Source organism: Panulirus ornatus, chromosome 22 (genome assembly GCF_036320965.1).
Source record: "Panulirus ornatus isolate Po-2019 chromosome 22, ASM3632096v1, whole genome shotgun sequence".
Classification (NCBI taxonomy): Eukaryota; Metazoa; Arthropoda; class Malacostraca; order Decapoda; family Palinuridae; genus Panulirus; species Panulirus ornatus.
The window spans coordinates 21,755,463-21,778,200 of record NC_092245.1 but is presented as its reverse complement, the minus strand read 5'-3'; the positions used below and the strand labels follow the sequence as shown (position 1 = coordinate 21,778,200).

Genomic DNA, 22,738 nt, shown 5'->3' with positions numbered 1-22,738 from the left:
GTGCCAAAGTGTGTATACAGCCTCCAAGCCTCTCACGTATCCACTGACACACACTTACGTAGTTTCTTTCATTATTCTTTGGCAGGATTTTCGTTGTGTACTTACAGAAGGCTTGAGGGATGGTCCCTCCTTGCCACCAGCAGCTCCCAGAGTCGTTTAGCAACACAACAGAATCTCATTCTCGGCTGAAAACCCGCCGTGGAAAAAAATGCTTTTCACGTGTAGGAAAGGTATTGGCTGGCCCATTGGTAGCGGGGTTAGGGAGGCACGGATACCCTGCCGGAGGCGCGGTGGGTGTGCATTGTGATGGCTCGCGCTCTTGGGCTGGCGCTACACCAACACCCACCTGCCTCCGTCGTCGACCTCCCCAAGGAAGATGGTGATCCATGGGAACACACGGGAGGGACGGAGGACGGGAGACCTGCTATGTTCACGACGAGGTTAGGTGCTGGAGATCAGCGGTGATATCCTGAGGGGTCATAGTCTTATTTCTGGGAGAGACGAGGTAGATAAAGTGGAAAGTACTTCCCCACCCAGCAGTTCCCTCCGGTACAACAACAGGCGAAAGAAATAAGAGAAATACATAGATGAATAAGAAGGAGCAACCATGGATAGTATAGAGAGGGCTACTGCCGTGGACGTTTAATAGGAAAGTCCAAACTGGGGAAAAATAGTTCGTTTCTCCCATGGGAGGAGAGACTCAAATTTGAAAAGAGGAAAACAAAAAAAAAAAAGAGTCGTATTTTAAAACAACGACAGGAGAGTTAAATGTCTCGTGTTTTTTTCCTTTCTAAAACTAAGACGTAGTTTCGGAAATAGATATCACTGCATTATTGTGTGTGGTTTTGACATGAAAGTATTGATTGTCATTGCATTAACCTTTGATCGTAATTTATTCCAGTTTAGATATTTTAATTTAATTATTCCAATTTCTTTTTTTTTTTAGCCGAAAAAGAACATTTTTGCCCACGTTACTATTACGTTTCGTTTCTTTTGAGTTCATGATGTTACATCCTGGTTATATTCCAGTTCTGTATTGCATGTAATACCTCAGTTGTGTATTTTTCAGCCGATTCGCTGCCGAAATCCGATCACCCGTTATCTGTTCATGTATCTATCTATCTATTTATGTATTATATGATTTATATTATTCCAGCTCTTGGCCACGCTCATATTACGCAGTCCCAAACCTGTGCACGTATACGCTGAATCGTGTTGGGCGTTCATTACGCCTTTGAGAGATGTTGGTATATCTCACGGGTGAGCGGCGGGGCGGGGCGGGGCGGGGCGGTGGTGGGTGTTGGATCCGACGCCCGACGAAGGTGCCGAACTCCGCCGAGCGAATGGGTCATTTAGCGGGTGGTGACTGCAGCAACCGGGGTTTGTGCGACACCAACGCCACAGGGGAAATACACTGGCCCAGGTTGTGTTGTTCATTCAGAAGGTGATGGGAGCAGGGCGACACACACACACACACACACACACACACACACACACACACACACACACACACACACACACACACACACACACACACACACACACACACGCCCCACGCTTGAGATAATATTCGCCACCAGCAGGGGTACACCTGACGCCAGCAGGAGATAGGCGGAGGGAGAAACGAGGCAAAGGAAGGAGAGGGAGTAAGACTACATAGGGAGCGAAGTGGTTGATATTGTACAGTGTCGGAGGGACCCGGGGAACTGAAGACCTCTATCTTGATAGTGCTGGAGGGAAGGTAAGGGTCAGGACAGCCAACAGAACAACACGGAAGGCCAGAGAACTCTGCAGAGAACTAACCAGTCCACCTTCCACAGGAGCCTCCGTCGCGTCTCTCACATTTGTCGGAATTCAGTGACTTAGGTCACACACGACCAAATCCCGTGCATAAATTTGTCACATGATGTAGCCAATGCAGAGGTCGCAGCCATCACGCAAACGGACACAGAAAGATGACGTATTTGTTGATAGAAAATTACGACTCGTATTTAAGATGCTAGGTTGGGCTAGGCATGTACAGGGTCAGGTCAAAGGTTATAGGGCAGTGTACCCAAGGTGTCGTACAGACGTACTGGCAAGGGGGTGTAAGAGCTACCCTTCATCCTCCTGTGATTCATATCCACAGATGGAGGCCAGTCCAGCACGGGGGTACGTACGTGGCCGTGGTGCACCCTGCCCCAGGGACCAGATCTCCTAGACACACACACACACACACACACACACACACACACACACTCTCTCTCTCTCTCTCTCTCTCTCTCTCTCTCTCTCTCTCTCTCTCTCTCTCTTGTTCGAGGGTCATAAGGGTCCTGCTCTCTCTCTCTCTCTCTCTCTCTCTCTCTCTCTCTCTCTCTCTCTCTCTCTCTCTCTAATTGATATATAAATAAAATAAGTGAAGTCATTACTATTAATCGATAGATTTCTTTTTCTTTTCATCTGGGGTTCACCCTGCCTCCTCCTTACACAAGTGCAAAGATGCTTGCGAAGTCTTCGGTTTTTTTTTTTTTTTAGGGGAAGATGAACGTCGAAGGACAAGGTCTCCTCCAGGGAGATGCTCAGTGTTGTGGTGGGTGGGTACTGTACTCCTGAGAGAGAGAGAGAGAGAGAGAGAGAGAGAGAGAGAGAGAGAGAGAGAGAGAGAGAGAGAGAGAGAGAGCAGGACCCTTATGGCCCTCGAACGAGAGAGAGAGAGAGAGAGAGAGAGAGAGAGAGAGAGAGAGAGAGAGAGAGAGAGAGAGAGAGAGAGCAGGACCCTTATGACCCTCGAACAAGAGAGAGAGAGAGAGAGAGCAGGACCCTTATGACCCTCGAACAAGAGAGAGAGAGAGAGAGAGAGAGAGAGAGAGAGAGAGAGAGAGAGAGAGATAGAGAGAGACCGGAATCATATCACACTCACGTGACTGTAATGATGATCCGGGGCTTCAGATAAGGCCGATGATAAGGTACGCTGCGCCCGGCAGATTACCAGGCCAGTACCCTGCAGATGGCGCAGGGGCAGGAGCAGACGTGGGTCGTGAATACTCCGACGAACCTGATCATGCAGACAAAACAAAAGCAAAAAAAACGAAAAAAAAAGAAAGAAAAAATATGCAGGAAGTAGAAGTGGTGAAGTGTGGCGATGGAGCTGTAACTTTTGTTCAGAAATGTCCAATATACTGTAAACTGGACGAAATCTAACGTTCCCCTTTACGAGTTAAATATCTTTCTCTACCTCCTGGGTGGTGTACGTACACACACGTGCGGTGTTTCGTGTTCTCGTGTGGCTGCAGGCTACGCAAGGTAAGAGTTTCGCATCTTTTGCCTCGAGGAGGAGGAGTAAGAGGAGGAGGAGGAGGAGGAACTCATCTGTGCCTACCAAACGGCGACGAAAAGATGTCTGTTTTCCAGTGTCCCCCCGCCCCCTGCTCCTCCATGAGCGGTTGCCGTGAAGGACTTTGAAATGATTGAGAAGGCGTCGTAAGCGTAGTGTGGGAAGAAAGAGCGAATAGAACCATCAGCCAGTCAAGTCTGAGTGGGGAAGGGTGGGAACTGAAGATGGGAATAGGTAAAGAGGGTTTTTGATATCTACTTGAGGGTGATAGGTGGTTGGTTATGATGTGGCTTGGATGGGTGGAGATGGGGGAGTCCAGTGTTGTTGTCAAGAACTGCGTACCGAACGTATCCAAGAACTACGTACCGAGTGTATCCAAGAGTTACGTCCCGAGCGTATCCAAGAACTACGTACCGAGCGTATCCAAGAACTGCGTATTGAACGTATCCAAGAACTACGTACCGAGCGTATCCAAGAACTGCGTACCGAGCGTATCCAAGAACTACGTATCGAACGTATCCAAGAACTACGTACCGAGCGTATCCAAGAACTGCGTACCGAGCGTATCCAAGAACTACGTACCGAGCGTATCCAAGAACTGCGTACCGAGCGTATCCAAGAGCTGTGATGTGGTACCAGTCTGCTCGACTGTCTTGTTGCGTAAGCCTGCAGGTTGCTGCCACAGACAGTTTGAGTGATCGTCAAAACAACAGTGTAATTTGGCCCTTGACCTCAAAATTGCCATGAGGTAATATAGGCTGTTTTAATTTACATGATATTCGTACATGCGCACCTTCCTGCCTACCTACCTTCGAATATCTTCGAAGATATTTGCCCTTAGGCTGGGCTACCGCGTAGCGCTCACCGCAGACAAATGTATAGAGCTTAGAGTACGGTTGTGTGAGTTCCATATACTGTCGGCGTTTTCTGTGTAAGGTGCAAGGTGTCTGTCTGTGCAGTGGATGCCAGCAACGCGCGAGGATATGAGTCAGAAACAAAAGACAGCGACCTGGGTCAGGGAGGGGACCTTGACAGCCACTTAAGGGGCTGACTCACTACGCCACACGTTGCTAACCCTCCCAATAAGTGAGGGTTGGGTGTGTGTGTGATTTCCCCCGCGCAGTAATGCTAGTAATGAAGCGAGTTCGGAAGGGTAGGGAAAGTGCACGAATTGCGGCACAGGACTCGTTAAGTCTTGCGACAGTGGCAGGCTGTACGTAGGAGAAACTCGCACAAGGTCTCCCCCACAGAGAGAGAGAGAGAGAGAGAGAGAGAGAGAGAGAGAGAGAGAGAGAGAGAGAGAGAGAGAGAGAGAGAGAGAGAGGATTAGTCATGAGCTGATGATGAATCATTAGGTGACCTCTCTCTTACATAGCAGTGCATGGGAAAGCCAGATACGAGAAGACCTGATGCTGTAGTACGTGGGAAAGCCAGATACGAGAAGACCTGATGCTGTAGTACGTCGGAAAGCCAGATACGAGAAGACCTGATGCTGTAGTGCATGGGAAAGCCAGATACGAGAAGACCTGATGCTGTAGTACATGGGAAAGCCAGATATGAGAAGACCTGATGGTCTGTGAAGAGGCTATCTACTGTAATACATGGGAAAGCCAGATACCAGAAGGCCTGATGGTCTGAAAAGAGACTCTCTGCTTGAGGACCGTGAAGGGGTGCTAAACTCTTAATTGATGTAGATAGAAGAAGACGAGTAAAGTAGAAGGTTCCTCCCCACCTCCCTCTGTAACTGGAAACACCCACCCACTAGTGTAGATGGAGACGGGATGATAAAGCAGAAGGCTTGCCCTCCTCAATCAAGACTATAAATGGAGACGGGATGCTGAAACAGAAGGCTCCTCCCCACTCATCACTGTAGATTAAACGGGATGATAAAGCAGAAGGCTCCTCCCCTCCCTCCGGCACAGAGCAGCTGTCAGGGAAAACAGGTACGAAGAAGCACCACCATGTCGTACACGGAGAGTACACTACCCAGGCACATTGTATCGGAAAGAAGAAATGGGGAAAAAATAAAAACATTTCTGATCGTGTCACAGACGCCGGCCGCTTGGTGGAGGTAGATAGATAGATAGATAGATAGAGAGAGAGAGAGAGAGAGAGAGAGAGAGAGAGAGAGAGAGAGAGAGAGAGAGTCCAGGGGCAATACATGTGGTGGTTCATCCTCCATCTCTCTCTCTCTCTCTCTCTCTCTCTCTCTCTCTCTCTCTCTCTCTCTCTCTCTCTCTCTCTCTCTCTCAACACCTTCATAGAGATGTGACCAGCGATGGAAATGGTTTCGGAATTCATTTAGCCACATACCAATCACCCAAGCTTAGGGGTTTAGGTAGGAGGAAACGCAAGTTGGGTTTTGGATTTTTAGCAACACAAGAAGAACAACAGCTTTAAGGTGCTTGATTGATGCTTTGTGTGCCTTCAGGCCTCCATGAATGCCCCTTGGGTAAGACGGGATTTGTATGGTTGAAGTTTACAGTGGGACATTCTCGCGTCGCCGTGCCTCGCAATTACGAAACGGTAAACTGTTTGCCGCCCCGTAGACTACCAGCTGTTTCACACAGATTTATTGTGTCAAAACAGCCATCCCCCGGTGTTGAGGAGGTTACGTGCACAGGAAGACGTAAGGTTTGGCTCTCGTATGCCCGTGTGGAGTGAGGTGAGCGAGTTGGTATTTTCTCGCAGCTGCTTAGCGAGACTGGGTGTATAATGAATTCATTTTTTTTTAGAGCATTCAGCTGATTTGCAGCTTACATAAACACCCTCGCTGATGTTTTTGACTTCCTCCATGTGAGTGTGTACTTGTATATGTATGTTTTGAATGTGTGCTCACGCGTGCATGCAATTGTGATTAGGTCTTTGTGTTTGCGTGCGTGTCCGTCCGCGTATGTCTTTTTGACCTGTGTGTGTGTGCATGTGCGTGTGTGTGTGTACGTGCGTTTGTCGGCGTATATATGTGCGTTGCTCCAGGGCAATTATACATAGATAGGTCCATGAGTTGCACCAGGACTCCTTTTTCAAAGGACCACCTTCCGTTCCAAGGCTGCGGCGTCACTTTCAGTAGAAGGGAAATTATGGATTCCTTTGCAGCGAGCAGTTATTGAGGTGATGGTACTTCCTTTCGTCAATTGCCAATGATACATCCTCACCAAAGGTGACTCCGGTAAACCCCATATTTGTATTCATGTTGCTACTTGGTGTATGAATGGAATCATCTGTTTACGTGTGTGTGAGAGTGTACGAGACAGTTCTTGGGGTTAGAAAGTGTGCGGGAGAGTTTATAGCAGCGAGGGATAAGTCCAATGATGATGTGAACAGTAAGGGTCAGTTACTATATGTATATTGTGGGGGTTCGAGTGCTAGGAGCAGGAGCCTATTTACTGGTGATCCCTTAAGCAGATATCTAGAGCAGGAAGCAGGTATGTAGGGCAGTAAGCAGGTTTGTTGGGAACTGAGCCGTTATGTAGGGCAGGAAGCAGGTATGTTGGGCAGTAAGCAGATTTTTTGGTCTGTAGGTAGGTATGTTGGTTAATAAGTAGGTATGTAGGATTCGACAGCAGGTATGTTGAGAATTAAGCGGGTATGTTAGGCAGAAAGCAGGTAAGTAGGAATTTTGAGCAGTGGGCAGGTATGTTGGGCAGTAGGCAAGTAAACAGGGCAGTTGGCAGGTATGTCAAGCAGTGAGCTGGTGTATAGGGCAGTAAACAGTTGCATGTTTGCAGTAAAGAGATAGCGGCATAAGCCGATATTTCTGGCAGTAGGAAGGTTATGTAGGGCATTAAGTAGTTATTTAGGGTCAGAAAACTCGTACTGGTAATTGTTGACATGGTCGGCACAGTGATTTGCATAGTGGTAGACGTGCCGTAGTTCGCACGGTGATTGGTCGGGTGGTTGAAGCAGTAGAAGGGAGACGGGAGTGTGGTAGAGATGTTGGAACTGTGTAGGGTAGTGGGCAGGTATGAGCAGTGAGTCAGAGAGCTGCAAAAACCAGTGGCGGGAGGGAAATGCAGATAGAATGTTGCGGGGCAGGACCATGAGTGTGGAACAGGTATGAGGCGGGGACCCTGGCGAACACTGGCCGGTAGGTAGGTAGGTAGGTAGATAGGTAAGTAGGTTGGTCACTAACTGGTAGGTAGGTGGGTAAGGTGATCACTGACTGGTAGACAGGTAGGTAGGGTTGTCCCTGACTGGTAAGTAAGCAAGGTATGATAGCTACTGACTGGTAGGCAGGTGGGTAGGGTGGTTAGGCCGGCAGGATGGCCACTAAGTGTAAGTGTGTGTTGCTCTGGTGCAGCTATGGTGTGTGTGTGTCTAGGGCGAGGGTCAGGGCTAGCTAGGGTGTGCTTGCCTCTCGTCCCCTCCCTTATGCGGGCTCACGCAGACATATCTCTTCACCTGTACGTCTCCGGGAGAAGCAATATTCCTATTTGCAGTGTTTGATGTAGGTAATTAGCGTCTGGGTCAAGAGCTGCTGCTGGGGGAGGTGGAGGAAGGAAGTGAGGTGCTCACGCGCCTCCCTGCAGCCAGTAAGGGGCTGGGGACGGTGGGGACAGGCAAAGGTCAGACAGACGCAGAGCAGCACCACCTCCTCGTGATGCCCCTGCGTTAACCCGCTTTGACGCTACGCCAACATCAAATATTCACTCGCCACATTTTAACCACCTACGCGGATATTAGGAGGTAGGCTTTGCGAGGCGTGTCACAGGGGAATGGAAAAGGTGGAAGAGGATTAGACGGAGTGTTTCGAGGCGTGTGGGAAAGGGCGTAGCTATATATGAGTACCCGCCGGCGGGAGGGTGTGGGATGATCGTGGTTCAGGATGTTAGAGACCTCCACACCGTCGCCGCCTACTGGTCTAACTAGGGCCAGGCACACGCCCATTCACCGGCCCATCCCCATTGGTCTAGCTGGGCCAAGCACCCATTAGCCCACCGTCTAAGCCCACTAGTGGGTCTGGCTAGGGCCAGACACCCGGTCACCCACCGTCTCAGCCCACTGGTCTGGCTTGGACCAGGCATCAAGCCAGCATCCCTGAGCCTTAGTACTCACCATCCTTCCTGCATCCTCATCCTTCCACCCCTCACCATCCTGTCTTCGTCTGTACACATCAGTCAGGTTGATATTGCTCTCCTTCTGCAGATAAATTGGTTATGGACCATCGTGCCTTTCCCATGTCCTCCAGCGTCCCCCGGACCGCACTGATCGCCATCATTTCGAGTCACGTCAAGTCTTGCCATTTGTTGTTCCCTCTTGTTATTACCGTCGCTTGGTACGGTGGAGCAGGTCTAGGTCGGGGGGTTCCCCGCCGCGCAGGTCCATTTGATACGGTTCCTTTGGCACAGTTCCCTCAACACCGTTCCTCTGGCACAGTTCCCTCATCACAGTTCCCTCGCCACGGTTCCTTAAGGCATCACACTTCGGGGTGTTGTGGTTGGGGACCTGTGCTCGCCTCTCCTTCCAACCATGAACGTACAGATAGCTGCATATCTTGTGCTTTGTTTCTCGTCTCGCATATGCGAGTTTCTTCTGATTATTTCTATGTTTCGAATGAAAAGAAAAGAGATCCATCGAGTAAAATTCAGTTGAAAAAAGATATAGAAAGATATAATCTTAATTCACACGAGTCGCATGTGTGGCCCGGGTTCGTGGGTGTGTGATGCATTTTGAACACAGGGTGTGTGATTCATTTTGAACTCAGTATTGTGGTCAGAAACTAAAACTTATGGTCGAGACAGAGAGCAGGTAATTAAGCAAATAAAGCTGGGTACAATAGAGGGTGATTATTTCCTTTTTTTTTTTTAGCACACTTTCATGGTAATTAGACATAGGAAATCCACTGTCGTGGCTCACTGTTGTGGGTGAGATGTGTGGCCCTCACGATGCTGAAGAGGGGACGAGATGGCTTGGGGCTGTGGTGGTGATGATGGATCGAGGCTGTGATGGTGATGATGGGTCGAGGCTGTGGTGGAGATGATGGGTCGAGGCTGTGGTGGTGGTGATGGGTCGAGGCTGTGGTGGTGATGGGTCGAGGCTGTGGTGGAGATGATGAGTCGAGGCTGTGGTGGAGATAATGGGTCGAGGCTGTGGTGGTGATGATGGGTCGAGGCTGTGGTGGTGGTGATGGGTCGAGGGTGTGGTGGTGATGATGGGTCGAGGCTGTGGTGGAGATGATGGTTCGAGGCTGTGGTGGAGATGATGGGTCATGTAGTGGGTGGAGGAGACGGGTTTTGAGCTCATTTCCCACCCAAGCTCAATGTATTTCGTGGTTAGTATGTGTGTGTGTTACGGGGATTGAGTTTTACACTTAATCTTGTATATATGTATAATATCTTTACTCTTATGTATTTGTGCACACACACACACACACACACACACACACACACACACACACACACACACACACACACGCATACACACACACACACACACACACATACACACACACACACACACACACACCAGCCTAAGCCAGACACACACCAGCCTAAGCCAGGTACCCATTTATCGACCAGCCCCCGAGGAGAGGATGAACATCTGGGTTGAGTGTAGGCCGACTTCCACGCTCAGGATTCGAACCCGCGCGGACCCGACCCTGGGCTTGCCCATGTTGAGTCATGGCCAGTGTGTGTTCGCGTGCATTGAAGATATGTGGCTCTCATCCGATGTAGGATCACTGTAGCAACCCCTTGCCGCTCCTCTGTCATGAAGCGCACGTCAACCTGAGGTGGCCACCTCCCTCCCACACTCCCTCACCTCTCTGGGGGTGGATGGCTGCCAGCCAGGCTGCAACGCTCTGGTCTGTGTGTGTGTGTAGCTAGTGACGTCATTCACTCTAGGTTAGGTCAGTAGCTGGGTCGTAGCTAGTGCACCGTGAACTCCCAGCGTTCATTATCCCGGACCAGTGCATATTACACTCAGTCTTCCAGTTATTCCCATATATATATATATATATATATATATATATATATATATATATATATATATATATATATATATATATATAGAATTGAATACAACATATATATAGAGTTATTTATCTTCTTTCTTATGTTCTCTTAAGTTTCTCAGTATTGTTGTACCATTAGGTGGGTGTGCTCAAACACCCGTTATCCAAAATCATCCATTCTGGACAACTGGTGTTTGAGCATCCATCTAATGGTATATATATATATATATATATATATATATATATATATATATATATATATATATATATATATATATATATATATATATATATATACATATATATATATATATATATATGAATATATTTGTATTTGCTGATAATTACCACAGGAAGAATTACTATAAAGGAACCCTGGTTCAGAGTTTAGGATATTTTTTTTTTAAAAAGGCTGCGCTTCTTCCAGTAACAGGGAAATGTAGACTCCTTTCGAATGAGAAGTTCTTTTGACGAGACTGGCACTCCCCGTGACCCAGCCTCCTCTTTAAAAGGTGGCTCTTCACTCGCGATGTAACCTTGAGCAGGAGGCTTGGAATATTGCAGCCTTACACCCACCTGCAGGTTGAATTCAGTCATTATTCCGGCCAGGTATACAGGTATCTGGTAGAGAGACGATGCTCGCTACATCAATTTCAGATGTGGATGGAAACTGAGTAAGATTAGAGTGTTGTGATGTCTCTACCCCCCCCCCCCCCTTCCCCTGCCCACAATGTGCAGGATGCTGGGTGGTGCGAGGACGAGTTACGCTGATTGGATGGGGAAGTGCGACGAGTTAACGCTGATCGGGTGGGATGGTGGTACGAGTTACGTTGGTTGGATGGGGAAACGGTGCGAGTTACGCTGACTGGATGGGGGAGTGCAGCGAGTTACAGAGGTTGGATAAGGAAGTGCTGAGATGTACGCTGGTTGGATGAGTACGCGAACTGCCGCTGTTCATGGGCAGTGACCGGGGGTAGCCAGTGCCGCGGGGGAGCCAGAGACCAGTGCCGTGAGGGAGTGCTGAAGTTGTCACTGAAACAGGAGAGTGACAGGAGTGGCAGTGTCACTGGGGAATGCCAGGGGGGAGTGACAGGAGTTGCAGTGTCATTGGAGAGTGCCAGGGGAGAATGACAGGAGTGGCAGTGTCATTGGCGAGTGCCAAGGGGGGAGTGACAGGAGTGGCAGTGTCACTGGGGAGTTCTTTGGGGGTGTCGGTACCCGTGGAGAGCTCGTGGTGTGAGCGCCAGTATGTATCGGCAAGAGATGTGTTCAGGACCCTCCTTGTGTCCCACCTTGCCCTCCCTCCCTTCTTCCTACTGTGTCTCCCACAGCTCACCCCAGCATACCCCCATCTCACCCCCACCACCTCCAACACCTCACCCCAACTGACACCCATCTTACCCCCACCACTTCCCACTAGACACCCACCTCACACCCCACCACCTTCCACAGCTCACCTCACCAGACACCCACCTCACACCCCCACCACCTTACACAATCCACCCAAACAGACACCCACCTCACCCCCACCACCTTCCACAGCTCACCTCACCAGACACCCGCCTCAGACCCCGACCACTTCCCACAACCCACCCCACTAGACACCTACCTCACACCCCCACCACCTTCCGCAGTCCACCCCAACAGACACCCACCTCACCACCCACCACCTCCCACAGTTCACCCACTAGGCACCCACCAACCCCACTGGTATCACGTGAAGGTAAATGCCTAATATCGGAAATTTTTCACAGATAACTGGAAATTTATTTCCGGTTTATGACGTCCTGCCACGCTCTGTCGTACACTTATTCATTTATATTTGCCACCATCTCTGCCCGCAATTTCGTGAATGATAAGATTATTTTCGTCTACCCTTGCACGCTAGGGTATGAGACGAAGAAAACGTACCGGATCTGAAGAAAATGGTGTGCGGGCGTGTGAAGTTGCCGTGACGAGGCATTGCGCTTCGGGATAATATATTCTGATTGGTATCTGACATGGCACTATAGGAAGAGTCCTAATCCTCCTCTGACCCGGAGCAGTGACCAGCTCTCCTCTCCTCCGGCTCATTCCCTTCTATCAAGGTTCTTTTTCGCCTTCCCGTGCCACTCTTCGGGGGAAATATACGTTTTCTATGATTGTCTTTTATATAGAGAATGGTTTTCAGTTCACACTTTTTTTTTTTTTTTTTGGTAAGTGTGATATAGCGTTCCCTTGTGAGTGTGAGAGACGGGTCCTCTTGTGAGTGTGAGACGGGACTAGTGTGAGTATTGGATGTGTGCCCGTATGAGAGATAGACCCCAGAGCGAGAGTGAGACACGGGACCCCTGTGTGGGGATGAATGTAACACACTGGGTGTCCGTATGAGTGTGAGAGGCGGACCTACCCGTGTGAGTGTGAAACGAGACTCCATGTGATTGGGGAGCCCCCGTGTAAGTGTGAGAGGCAGGCCCTCGATGTGAGTGTGAAATGGGCCCGTATGTGAGTGTGTGAGGCGGGCTTCCGTATGAGTGTGAGGGGCAGACGTCCGTAAGAGTGTGAAATGAGGCTCTATGGAATGAGAGAGAGGAGGCCTCTATGTAAGTGTGAGGGGCAGGCCCTCGGTGTGAGTGTGAGATGAGCCCCTGTGTGAGTGTGTGAGGCAGGCCTGGCTTATACCATTGTGAGCCTTAGCCGTTCAACCCATTGTCCTGTATTTAACCTATAATCCTCTTATGCTAATGGAGAACGGAATCTCGCCTTAACCTCTGACCTCTACATTTGACCTCTCTGTTTGTGACCTCTAACACCTTACCTTTCGCCTCTCCTCGTGACCTCTGACCTTTACTTTCCTTTTGCCCTTATCTTCATCTGTAAACTCTCTGACACCTGACCTCACCCTTAGTCCTCTTACCCTGCTTATAGACACCCCATGGCGTCTACAGCCCCTTACCCTTTGCTTCCCTTAGTATATACAGCCTTTATCTTCACTCCCTTTGGGCCCTCTTTTGAATCCCTGGCTCCCTCACACACACACACACACACACACACACACACACACAGTCTTCGCCATTTGCAGCAGGATATTACACACTGACTTTAAGTCAAATTTAGCGCTGGAATGAGTCGTATGATGTGTAGCGGTTGGAAGCGGAACGCGATAGGTACGACCCCTTGAGCTGAACGGCACGATCCTTGAACACGACGCTACAGTGCCTCGGGTTATGATGGTTGGCTCTAGTCTTTGACCAGTTCCTGAAGGGTCAGGTCAACGGTGGCGATTGTCATATGACACCGAAGGGCCGTACTACTGGGATGCATCGTTGTGGTAAAGGGTCGTACCGTCATGCTCAAGGGTCGTGCCTTCGTGCATAAGTGGTCAGCATGCCTTTGGATATGCGTTTTAACCAGAATCCACTTGACATGTATTTTAGCATCGGAACCCACTAGGCATGTATTTTCAACACCGGAACCCACTGGACATGTATTTTAACATCGAAACGTATTGGACGTGTATTTTAACATCGGAACTTATTGGAAATATATTTTGATTTTGGATCTAATGTCCGAAGTCATTCGGCACATGTTGACATGGTAGCACTATTAAAATGACTTCCATGGTGCATGTGTATGTGTGTGTGTGTGTGTGTGTGTGTGTGTGTGTGTGTGTGGGAGAGCACGCCGCCCCGTCCACACTTGTGGGTGTTGCATGGGAGGAGCTGTACCAGCGTCGCTTGCCGTGGGTTGTGTGGCATGCCACACACACACTGACTCCTCTGGTGAGAACCACCCGTGTGGCAGGCCACAGCAGCACTCCCACAGTAAGGGGTACGGTGTCGCATGCCGTGGGAGGAGCCTTCCCCACAGTGGAGGAGAGGTGCCTGCCTTCTACCCACCCACCCACCCACCCACCGTCATTCTCGGCCCCTCAGACTCAAATTGGAAAGTTCATTTCCTCCGGTTATTATGTTTTGACGTCGGGCGGATTTGGTGCCCCCGGCCTCAGCTGATGGAGGTGGCCATGTTACAGGTGTTTGTTAGGTCAGTGGTCCCCAGGTCTCAGCTGCTGAGGGCCATGTCACAGGTGTTTGGTAGGTCAGTGGTCCCCAGGTCTCAGCTGCTGAGGGACCATGTCACAGGTGTTTGGTAGGTCAGTGGTCCCCAGGTCTCAGCTGCTAAGGGACCATGTTACAGGTGTTTGTTAGGTCAGTGGTCCCCAGGTCTCAGCTGCTGAGGGACCATGTCACAGGTGTTTGTTAGGCCAGTGGTCTCTTATGCTGGCACATGACGTCCCTGGTGAGCGCTCCAGGTCACAGGGTCTGTGTATCGGGTGTCGACAGCATCATATGTCGGATTGCGCGGCAACAGGTGTATACCAGGTTAAGGCAGCGCGTGTGCTTACAGCCGGGGCAGCGCACCTGTGCAGTATACCAAGGAGGTGGGGATGATAGAAGACAGCGCGTAATGTCTATGGCACGGTAGGAGATGCACATGCTGGCTGCACAGCGACAGCTGGTGGCCTTACGGACCATCAAACACCCCACCCTTCTTCGACCACCACCAAGGCAACGTGGCTGTCAGGTGGTGGTGGTGGTGGAGGAGGGGTGGGAGGGATGTGAGTCCTTCTCCAGTATCTTGCGTTGTAAACACTTGAGCATCACAGACGCACGAGTGTTTGCCGCTCTTGAGGGAGAGTCCCCCGAGCCACACCGGGCACAGCGCCACCACCTGACGCCTCAGCGGGGAGGGCTCCTGTCCTGACACAAACCCACTGTGGGTCGTGGAAAGTGAAGAGAGAGAGAGAGAGAGAGAGAGAGAGAGAGAGAGAGAGAGAGAGAGAGAGAGAGAGAGAGAGAGAGAGAGAGAGAGAGATTGTTTTTGTTACTGTAATACCCCTGAAATAGGGTTAATTTTCTCTGGTAATATCCTTGCGTTATTAATTTTCTCTGGTAATATCCTTGAAACAGGCTTTATTTTCTCTGGTGATATCGTTAGAGTAGAGTTAATTTTCTTTGGTAATATTCTTGAAACAGGCTTTATTTTCTCTGGTAGTATCGTTAGAGTTAATTTTCTTTGGTAATATTCTTGAAGTAGGGTTAATTTTCTCTGGTAATACCCTTGAAACATGGGTTAATTTTCTCTGGCAATATCCCTGAAATAGGGTTAATTTTCTAATGGTAATATCCTCGAAACAGGGTTAAAATTTTGCTAATGTCTTCGAAATAGGGCAACTTTTTTATTGTAATAGCTTTGAAACAGGGAAGGGGGGAGGGAAGTTTCAGAGCAGCATCTCAGAAATAGGAATAGAAATGGGGAAAAATAGGAATAGAAATTGGGAAAATAGGAATAGAAATGGGGGAAAATTGGTATTGTGCCGATCGGTAGAACTAGTGATGTCGGCTACCTTGGCTAATTAGGGTGTATTTCAAAAGAGTTGTGTTTATTTGTAGGTTGCACTCAGGCCTCGATGTCGGGAGGGCCATATTACCTGATGTGGTCCTTGGATTGGAGGTGGGGTGGGTCTCGTCTCGTCTCTCCTCCCACGGCCCGGGTTGGATCCAGGCTGCTGGGTTAGGTCGTTAGCCCACTAAGCTGTTGGAAGCCGTGGCCCACAGATCCATGTAAGCCATCCTCCCCCAGCAGCAGCTACCTAGCTCGTCTGGTGCGTCCCATAGTGTTCCAGATGGATCTCTGTCTTTCATTTCCTCATCTACGTACAATGTGGGATCCTGGGACTGTCTACAGACAGACGTGGGCTACTGTCCCTGTCTACGGACACATCATATACGACTAATGTGTGATGGTTGGTGGGTTCGGTACAGTATGTGTAAACTGTCGGATTACGTTCGAACGTCTCTTCATCCCATGTCTGGAGTCAGGTATCTCCTTGTCTTATATTCGCTGAAGAAGAGGTCGTTTTTTTCTATCCTTTTCAAGAGTATATCTAGAATGAGGAACACTTCAGGCAAAAGCGAGAACGTCTCTGTTCTTGTTCTTTTAAGTTTTTTTTTCAGACGGAGGAAACCTCCTGTGATTGGTTTGTAGTGTTTAGTAACCAGTCATTGGGTATTCCAAGAGTTTAAGGTTCTCTGTGATTGGTTCGTTGTGGCTGGTAGCCACCAATAAGGTGCCGCAACGGTGGAAGGTCTCATGTTATTGATCCACTGTGGCCGGTAACGACCAATGAGGTGCTCCGACGGTGTGACTGGTTCGTGGTGATGTGACAGCCGTGTGGAGGGCGGTGACAGAAAGCGTAACCCGCGTCGCGTGTCTGATTAGGGAGGCTGGTGGCTGGAACCTGGCAATAGTGTACGTCTGAGGGAATTGCTGGTCAAAGTAGATCATATTTCCGGGAGGAATGCTGCCAGGAGGGAGTGTGAGTAGGGTTTGATGTGTACAGCGACGGAAAATATTGAGGAAAGTCAGTTGATATGCTTTGCTCCCGCTTCACGTTTTCTTTGCGATGATTTTGGAGGTCTTCTACCCCGACAGCTGGGTCTGGGACCTTACCGTTCCTTACGTATACCGTACGATTATTTTGGAGGTCTCTACCCGGACAGCTGGGTCTGGGACCTTACCGTACCTTACTTATACCTTATGATGATTTTAGGGGTCTTCTACCCCGACAGCTGGGTCTCGGACCTTACCTTACGTTTACCTTATGATGATTCTGGAGGTCTTCTACCCCGACAGCTGGGTCTAGGACCTTACCTTACGTATACCTTACGATGATTTTGGAGGTCTTCTACCTCAACAGATGGGTCTGGGACCTTACTTTACGTTTACCTTACGATGCTTTCGTGGTTTCGGAGGCCTTTTGCCTCCACAGCTGGGTCTAGGACTTTACCATACCTTACGTATTCCTTATGATGGTTTCGATCTAAACGCGTCGCTCCTCTCTGCCTCGCGACCCACGTCACCACCACGCCCTTGGTATCGGTGAGCATGTGGAATTTAAAAAGGAGAAACGATGCGTTTAGTTTGCAATGTGATTGATTTGGCCAGAGTCAGTGGGGATGAGTGCCATCATTTGGTAATGGAGTGCCGAGGGGGGAAGTTACTCTCCAGTGGAGTGCCAGGCACTGTGATGGTCTGAAGTGGTGGAGGTGGTTGTAAGATGGGTTGTTCTCCAGTGCGTTGGATAGACTGAAATGAGTGTTGTTGTTAGTGGGTGTTGTAGGAAGTGATGGAGACTATAGCGTTTCAGGTGTTATAGAGCAAAACACCAGAAAATGATGTTGTCAAATGATGTAGTGAGTGTTGTAAGCAGTATATATATAATATGCGCGCGTGCGTGTGTGTGTGTGTGTGTGTGTGTGTGTGTGTGTGTGTGTGTGTCCAGTAAACACTAGACGGGATAAAGCAGATGTGATATTCAAAAAGCATAGGACAAGGCAATCGGCGGTGCCTTAGGCTGGATGTCTGCAGTCCTCTAGGTGATGTATTGTAGGCATGTATTGAGAAAGGTGATTTGGGAGGAAATTGAAGGGACGAATTTCTTGGGTTATGAACGGGTCATCTTCAGGATGTTGAAAAGGGTAGCTTCGTGGAGTGTATCGTCCTCAGACGGATTTTCTCTTGTATAGGATTGTGTTGAGGTCTGGAGAAGGGTGGGTGTTCATGGCTGGTGTAGGTGTTGCAAGTGTTGCTGGATGGAGCTGGGCAGTTGTATTAATTCTTCCAGCTTCTCCCGTTTGTGTGTGTGTACCACGTATCTCGTAAACTTCAAGGGAAATATTAACAAGGGAGGGAAATATGTTCGCGAGCTGATATTGTATTATATTGGTAATAGAAGTTTGTGTTTCCAGACTTGTATCCTCAATCAGAAGTTTTCAGTTTCAGGTTATCACAAACATATTGAAAAGTTAAAACGAAAAGGACGAGTGGAGAAGTTATTGTGTATTATAAGTTACTGAGACAGGAGACTTACCAAGTTAGTGTGTGGGTGTGTAGTGAGGGCAGCGTGCGGCCCGGCCTTTGTGCTGTGTGGCCAGGATGCGGCCCACTGCCTGCCCCTTGCTGGCCCACACAGGCCCTGGCCTTGCCCTGCACCCTGGGCAGTGACTGCCGCTTACAGTGCCACGCGAGGCCATGGCTGAGCGACCTCCCATCATCCGCATCAGGTGTGAGGGATCAGAGGATGAGTGCTGCTCCTCCGGCGGGGAGGAGGTGGCTGCCCAGTGGGGGTCGGTCCGCGCCGCTAACCAGGACAAGCGGCACTCCGCCCCGGAGGTCCGTGTCAACCCTGGCATGGCCCTGACTGCCATTAGCCAGTCCCCGAGGCTCTGGCTGGCACCGCAGGGGCACACCTCGCATGTCCCCGGGAGCACCAGGTACTCCCTACCACAGCTGCTGGCTCGGTCCCCAGCTGTGGAGAAACGGCTGTCGGCGCCGTCCTGCCTGGCCCCGCCGCCCACCATGTCCCACTACTACTCTTACAGCACCAGCCCCTCCTGCTACTACAGCTCCCGCCGCTGTAGTCTGGACGAGACCCTCAGTGGGCAGGAGGAGTCGTGGCTCCACCGCCGCCTCAGTCGCCTGCACCGTCGGCGATTCTCGGACACCGCCCGATTCGACATGTCAGGTAGGGAGGGCCTCAGTACCTTAACTCACCCCAAGTCCTGTAATGGTCCTGGAGCGCCACGCTTACGACCCTTGGGTACGATGACCTGTCAGCTCAGATTCCAGGTTGTAATACTCAAGGGTCGTATCGTTATGCTCAAGGGTCGTACCATCGTGCTCAAGAAGGTAAGTATATTTCGTGCCATTAGAAAGGTGAGTTGTATTGCAAACTGTGCCTCTTAAGTTTCAGGTATCTCTCTATGATCACGTTCAGTAGGCTTTTGATAAATAACGCGTTTCAATCTGTTGATATTAACAATATTCCAACCCAGGGCAGGTAGATATACAATAGACTTTAATGTTAATAGATCCTATGACTGCCATTAGTATAATACAGTATGATGTATGTTTAGATTTACCATTGAAATTCATGAACTATAGAACGCATTAGTTCCCATGAGCCGGAGGGAGTTACAAGCCATTTTCCCCGAGCTTAGAGGTGATCTGACTATCAAATCATGGCGTTCATGGTAAGTCACTTCATAACCAATTGCTACAAACATATTTCTTCTGCGTCCATTGTCAATTTGCGTCAGATCTTAATGCTGCTCGGCTGCTGTAGTTAATTGGAAACAAATTAGTCATATAACTGTAATTTGCGTTAATTGCTCTTCTCTTAAAGGTCACATTGTGCGGGCTATACCTGTGTTGGTAAAGTGAGTGGCAATAAAATGTTACAATCGAATATATGAAATAGGTTTTGAAAGTAGTACGTGTACTTCAAGCCCGTGTTGCATGTTTAATGAAGTGGTTTGATTCGATATTCCATAAGTATGGAATCGATAATTGGCACGATAGATGATTAAGCTTTGATGATTCTTAATTGTTTATTACCAAAGGAATGAGTAGAATGGCCATGAGCCAGACTCTTGTCAAGGATGTCAGGGTATCTCATGAGTGACCTGTAGTGCTTTTGGGTAGAGTGAGGCGCGCCTCAAGAAAATGATCATAAGCAGGTGTGTGGGCTGAGTTTGGGGAGGTCAGATGGACGGCAATAGTAGCAGCAGGTAACATTATCAATAGCAGCAACGGTAGTAGTGTGAGTATCAGCATTAGCAGTACCATTAGCGGTATCAGCACCATCAGTAGGAGCAACAGTAGCAGCAGTAGGAGGGGAGTGCCTGCAGTAGCAGTGCTATTGATAGCAACCTCGTATCTGAACCCGCTGGACTCCATCACCTCCAGTATGTTCTTCATCGTCCCCTTCCTCGGAAGACCCGCCAGGACCTGTTTTCCTGCGCTTGACCAGCTTCCTCACTTCTTAGCTGATGATGCTAAACCGAGGGTGAGGTCAGGGGCGGTGCTCACTTGTGTGGGAGCCCCTCAAGGTGAGTATGGAACCTGTGTTTAGGGTACTTTTATATATGCAAAGATGACCCACTGTATTGTCTCACAAGTTCTCTTTGAACACTTTACCAGCTTCACTATTCGTAATCTCTCGTCTCATTTCTTTTTTCTATTATTGCTTCCCTAGGTCATCAGTCCTTCTTTCATATCCTATCTTTTTGATCCAGTCCAATTCCCCATAGTATTATGTATGTAGATGCTGTCATCATCATTCTCCGTAGGCAAAGGTTTACCATTCTATTTTCAGCCCCTCTTGTCATATTCTCGTGGTGTATTTGATATAGTGAATCACTTTTATCCGTACGGTTTATGTGTAGGACAGGAAACTGATTTATATGCAACATGGCTTGTAATTGATGTGATGGATGATTATGGATTGTAATTAAAAGTGACAAAGACATTCTTGGCTCCCTTACACTCTTTTTATTATATTATGATTATGTAATTATTGTGACCTGTTACATCAAGAAACTGTGTATGAGTATGTGTCCGGCCGGTTCGTCAAATTTGAATATTTTTGTGGTGATTTGTGCTAGTAATTCCATGGTGAAGAATTAAGAAAAGTCTTAGTTGGGGTAATTACGACATAAATGTTGTATTGACTTTTATGTTGATTTTCCTATTGTTAATTACAAGAAGATATATATATCATGCTTCTTTTTTTTATCCTTTCAGGAGGCAATGAGGGCTCAAATCTACTACGGATGCGGAACTCCCTACTTGGGCAGTCCGCACCATCGCTCTCCAACTCCATGGTGAGTATCCCCTGAATCCAGATTCTCCGTTCTCTTTTGATGTCCGAGATCAAAGAAAATGGGTGCGTAAGAGAATGAGTGACTAACATAATAGTGAACGTCTGTGTATAATTCTTTCATATAGAATTTGATAGATTAGTGTTAAATAATACATTTAAGACTATACAAACTGATCTTTTGTTCCGACTGTGACAGTTATTAGCGGAAAGAAAATTGATTTACCCTTTCATTCGCGAAGCTCGTTCTGTTGAAACTGAAATATGAAAACATATCGTCAAGATATTCAGATGCCATGGTCAGGACAACATGTTAAAATTCTGAAATGCTTTTGACAGTTAAGCATTTATGATTTAAACCTCAAATGGAATTCATGATTAGGTATGACATACTTAGCAATTATGTCATTTTAAAGGTGCGCATAGCAGAAGACAGCTCTTCACACACTGCTAGTTCTGTTACCCATTCGATTGCTTATGAGGTAGTAGTGGTAAATTTACATCGTTCCTTTTCTTAAGGTAAAGATAAGCGGTGAGTGTTCTTTTATATGAATGTCATTTGAAATTAAGTCTACCATTGAATGATCGTAACTTGGCTGAGAAACGTTTTCTTAGGGCGACCATTAGGTCAAAGAAAACGGAATGGCTCGTACGTGAACTATAGTATTTCTGTGCATCGTATGATGGTTCTACCCCTTATTTAACATTATTATTTTATAGTGACTAACATTGCATGGGCGGAAGCATATACCAATTAAAGACCATTTCGTGCAGTAGGAAAAAAAATAGAAGGGAAATGTAGTAATTATCCTGGACTTTACCCGAGTCTGAAGACCTGACTTGTGATTGTAGACAGGTTATAGGGAGAGACGAGAGGTGGAAGATGATTCCATAGCTTTGTTGTCGAAAGAAAGTGGGAGGTGTTATAACGGTCAATCCCTCTATGGTTGGCATCCGTATAGAAAGTGTGGGAAGAACTTTACATATAGAACGAATATAGAAAGGAAATTTCTTTGTTAGCAGTGACTTAAACAGAAGATATAATCGTGTCTCCCAAGGTACGTTATTTGCTTAATGTATTTTAGTATTGCGGCTTGTTTGGAATATGGTATTCTAGGGAGGTTGTAACGTAAACCGCTGCTTATTTACCTCATTGATAATCTGTGTAGAAATTTGTTCTTACATTGATATATATATATATATATATATATATATATATATATATATATATATATATATATATATATATATATATATATGTGTGTGTGTGTGTGTGTGTGTGTGTGTGTATATATATATATATATATATATATATATATATATATATATATATATATATATATATATATATATATACGTCGACATATTTTGGAGTCAAAGTGGTAACGGACAAAGGGTGGAGGATAGAGTTTACTTCAGATGTTTCGATACGTCTTCTTCAGTGGACTGATCAAGGAGTACAGATCAAAGACGCGCCCAGCAGGTCGGCTGTGTCCCTCCCTATATCTCCAAGCCGCTAATTGGTGGTCAGCTCTCGAGGCTACGCGCCCCTCTCCTCCGCTCGTGTGCAGCCCACCTCTGCTTTCACCAAGTTCGAGAGCTGGTGGTGTCTGTCTCCTTGGCACAGGCAACGGTGGAGATGGCTGTACGCGGGCGGTGGCAGAGGTGCGAAGCCAGTAGAGCCGACTCACCAATTAGCGGCCGGGAGGTAGAGGCCGGGACACAGCTGACCGGCTGGGAGCATCTGCGATCTGCATTCCTCCTTGATCAG

At 48.0% G+C, this 22,738-nt stretch overlaps 1 protein-coding gene across 9 annotated transcripts in view; it reads left to right on the top strand.

Annotated features, from left to right (window-relative positions):
• Positions 1–22,738, top strand: part of dop (microtubule-associated serine/threonine (MAST) protein kinase dop) — a 1,162,440-nt gene that overhangs the window by 761,164 nt on the left and 378,538 nt on the right. For 8 of the 9 annotated variants that reach the window (XM_071676293.1, XM_071676295.1, XM_071676294.1 and 5 more), the window contains one exon: positions 20,892–20,971. In XM_071676293.1, the coding sequence (XP_071532394.1) occupies positions 20,892–20,971 (80 nt within the window). Of the gene's footprint in view, positions 1–18,083; positions 18,832–20,891; positions 20,972–22,738 lie in introns of all 9 variants that reach the window. The other variant, XM_071676290.1, reaches the window with a different exon arrangement.